A 1,508-nucleotide genomic window follows, 5' to 3' on the forward strand; every position below is an offset into this window, starting at 1 on the left:
TATTAAATATAAAATGGTTGGTGTATATCTGGGATCATGTCATCACAGAAAAAGCTTACCGTATATGGCCTTTGTTTTCAAAAAGTTAAAATTTCAGTGAAATGCCAAAATAACAGGCCCCATTGCCCCTCAATTATACATAAAGAATCTAAATAGGCTTGCAATCCAGCCTGAGGTATTTCATAGGATGTCATGCAGCTGAAAATCTCCAGGTTTAAACCATATGTCTTTCTTGACAGTTAAAATATCAATGAAATGATGCCCAATATAACCGTCATCATGGATTTCTTGCTTACGGGATTTTCTGATCAACGGGAGTTCCAGTTTTTGCACTTTGTGATCTTCCTCCTGATGTATCTGGCTATCCTGATAGGAAATCTTCTCCTCATCACCTTGGTAGTGATGAACAACCATCTTGAGACACCAATGTACTTCTTTGTGGTCAATTTAGCAATTGTTGATTTGGGATCCACCTCTGTCACCATTCCCAGGTCAATGGCCAGTGCCCTCATGAACACGAGAAAGATATCCTATTCTGAATGTGCTGTGCAAATGTTTTTCTTTGTTTTCTTCCTGTCATCAAACCTTTTCCTTCTCACTGCTATGGCCTATGACAGATATGTGGCTATCTGTCATCCTTTACATTACGTGTCTGTGATGAAATGGGGAAGCTGCTTCCAGATGGCAGGGGCTGCATGGATGTTCGGCTTTCTTAATGCTGCCATGCATGCAGGAACCCTTTTTTCATTGCCCTTCTGTTCCAAAGTCATCCATCAGTTCTTCTGTGAAATCCCACACCTCATGAAGATTTCCTGCTTTGATCCCAAATTCAGTGAAATCCGGGTTCTTCTCTTTAGTTCTTTGGTTGCTGTTGTTTCTTTTATTTTAATTGTCATGTCCTATGTAAAAATCTTTAAGACTGTACTAAGCATGTCCTCAGTGGCCAGTAGACAAAAGGCCTTCTCTACTTGCATTCCTCATCTGCTTGTTGTCTGCTTATTCATTGGTACAGGTATATTTTCTCATTTCATATCAAATTCTGAGTCTTCTTACAATTGGGATGCGGTCCTGGCAGTGATCTACTCTGTGATCCCTCCAATGATGAACCCTGTAATCTATAGCATGAGGAATAAAGATATAAAAGCTGCTTTATGGAGGTTTTTTAACCAAAGGATTACAAATCAAAATACAGAATCTGTTAAGTTGAAATCTTAAGCAACTTTTGCTAAAATTCCACAAGTTTTGGTGTCCTAAAGACTAACATCTTTATTTTCATTTAATACTTGTGAACTCCAATGTACTTATTTGGATGCACTGGGTATAGTCCAGAGAATCACACATAGAAACTTATATAAATGGTTGAAAAGCTGGAATTACATGTAGTAACCTTTAGCAAAATAAAATACAATATAATGCTCACATTTTAACATTACTATATTTATTACATTCTATATTGTGATAAGAAGATATTGACACTCTGCAGTGGTGGGATTGAGCCAGTTCATACC

General features: G+C 37.6%; 1 protein-coding gene across 1 annotated transcript; it reads left to right on the plus strand.

The window, feature by feature from the left end:
• Window positions 1–345: 345 nt before the first annotated feature.
• LOC310650018 (olfactory receptor 14I1-like) lies at window positions 346–1,215 on the plus strand (the record flags this gene model as incomplete). Its single annotated transcript, XM_083378853.1, has 1 exon — window positions 346–1,215. The coding sequence occupies exon 1, from the start codon at window positions 352–354 to the stop codon at window positions 1,213–1,215; it is 864 nt and encodes a 287-aa protein (XP_083234979.1). The 5' UTR covers window positions 346–351.
• Window positions 1,216–1,508: the final 293 nt, after the last annotated feature.

This window comes from Vipera ursinii (assembly GCF_947247035.1).
Source record: "Vipera ursinii genome assembly, chromosome: Z".
Taxonomy (NCBI): domain Eukaryota; kingdom Metazoa; phylum Chordata; class Lepidosauria; order Squamata; family Viperidae; genus Vipera; species Vipera ursinii.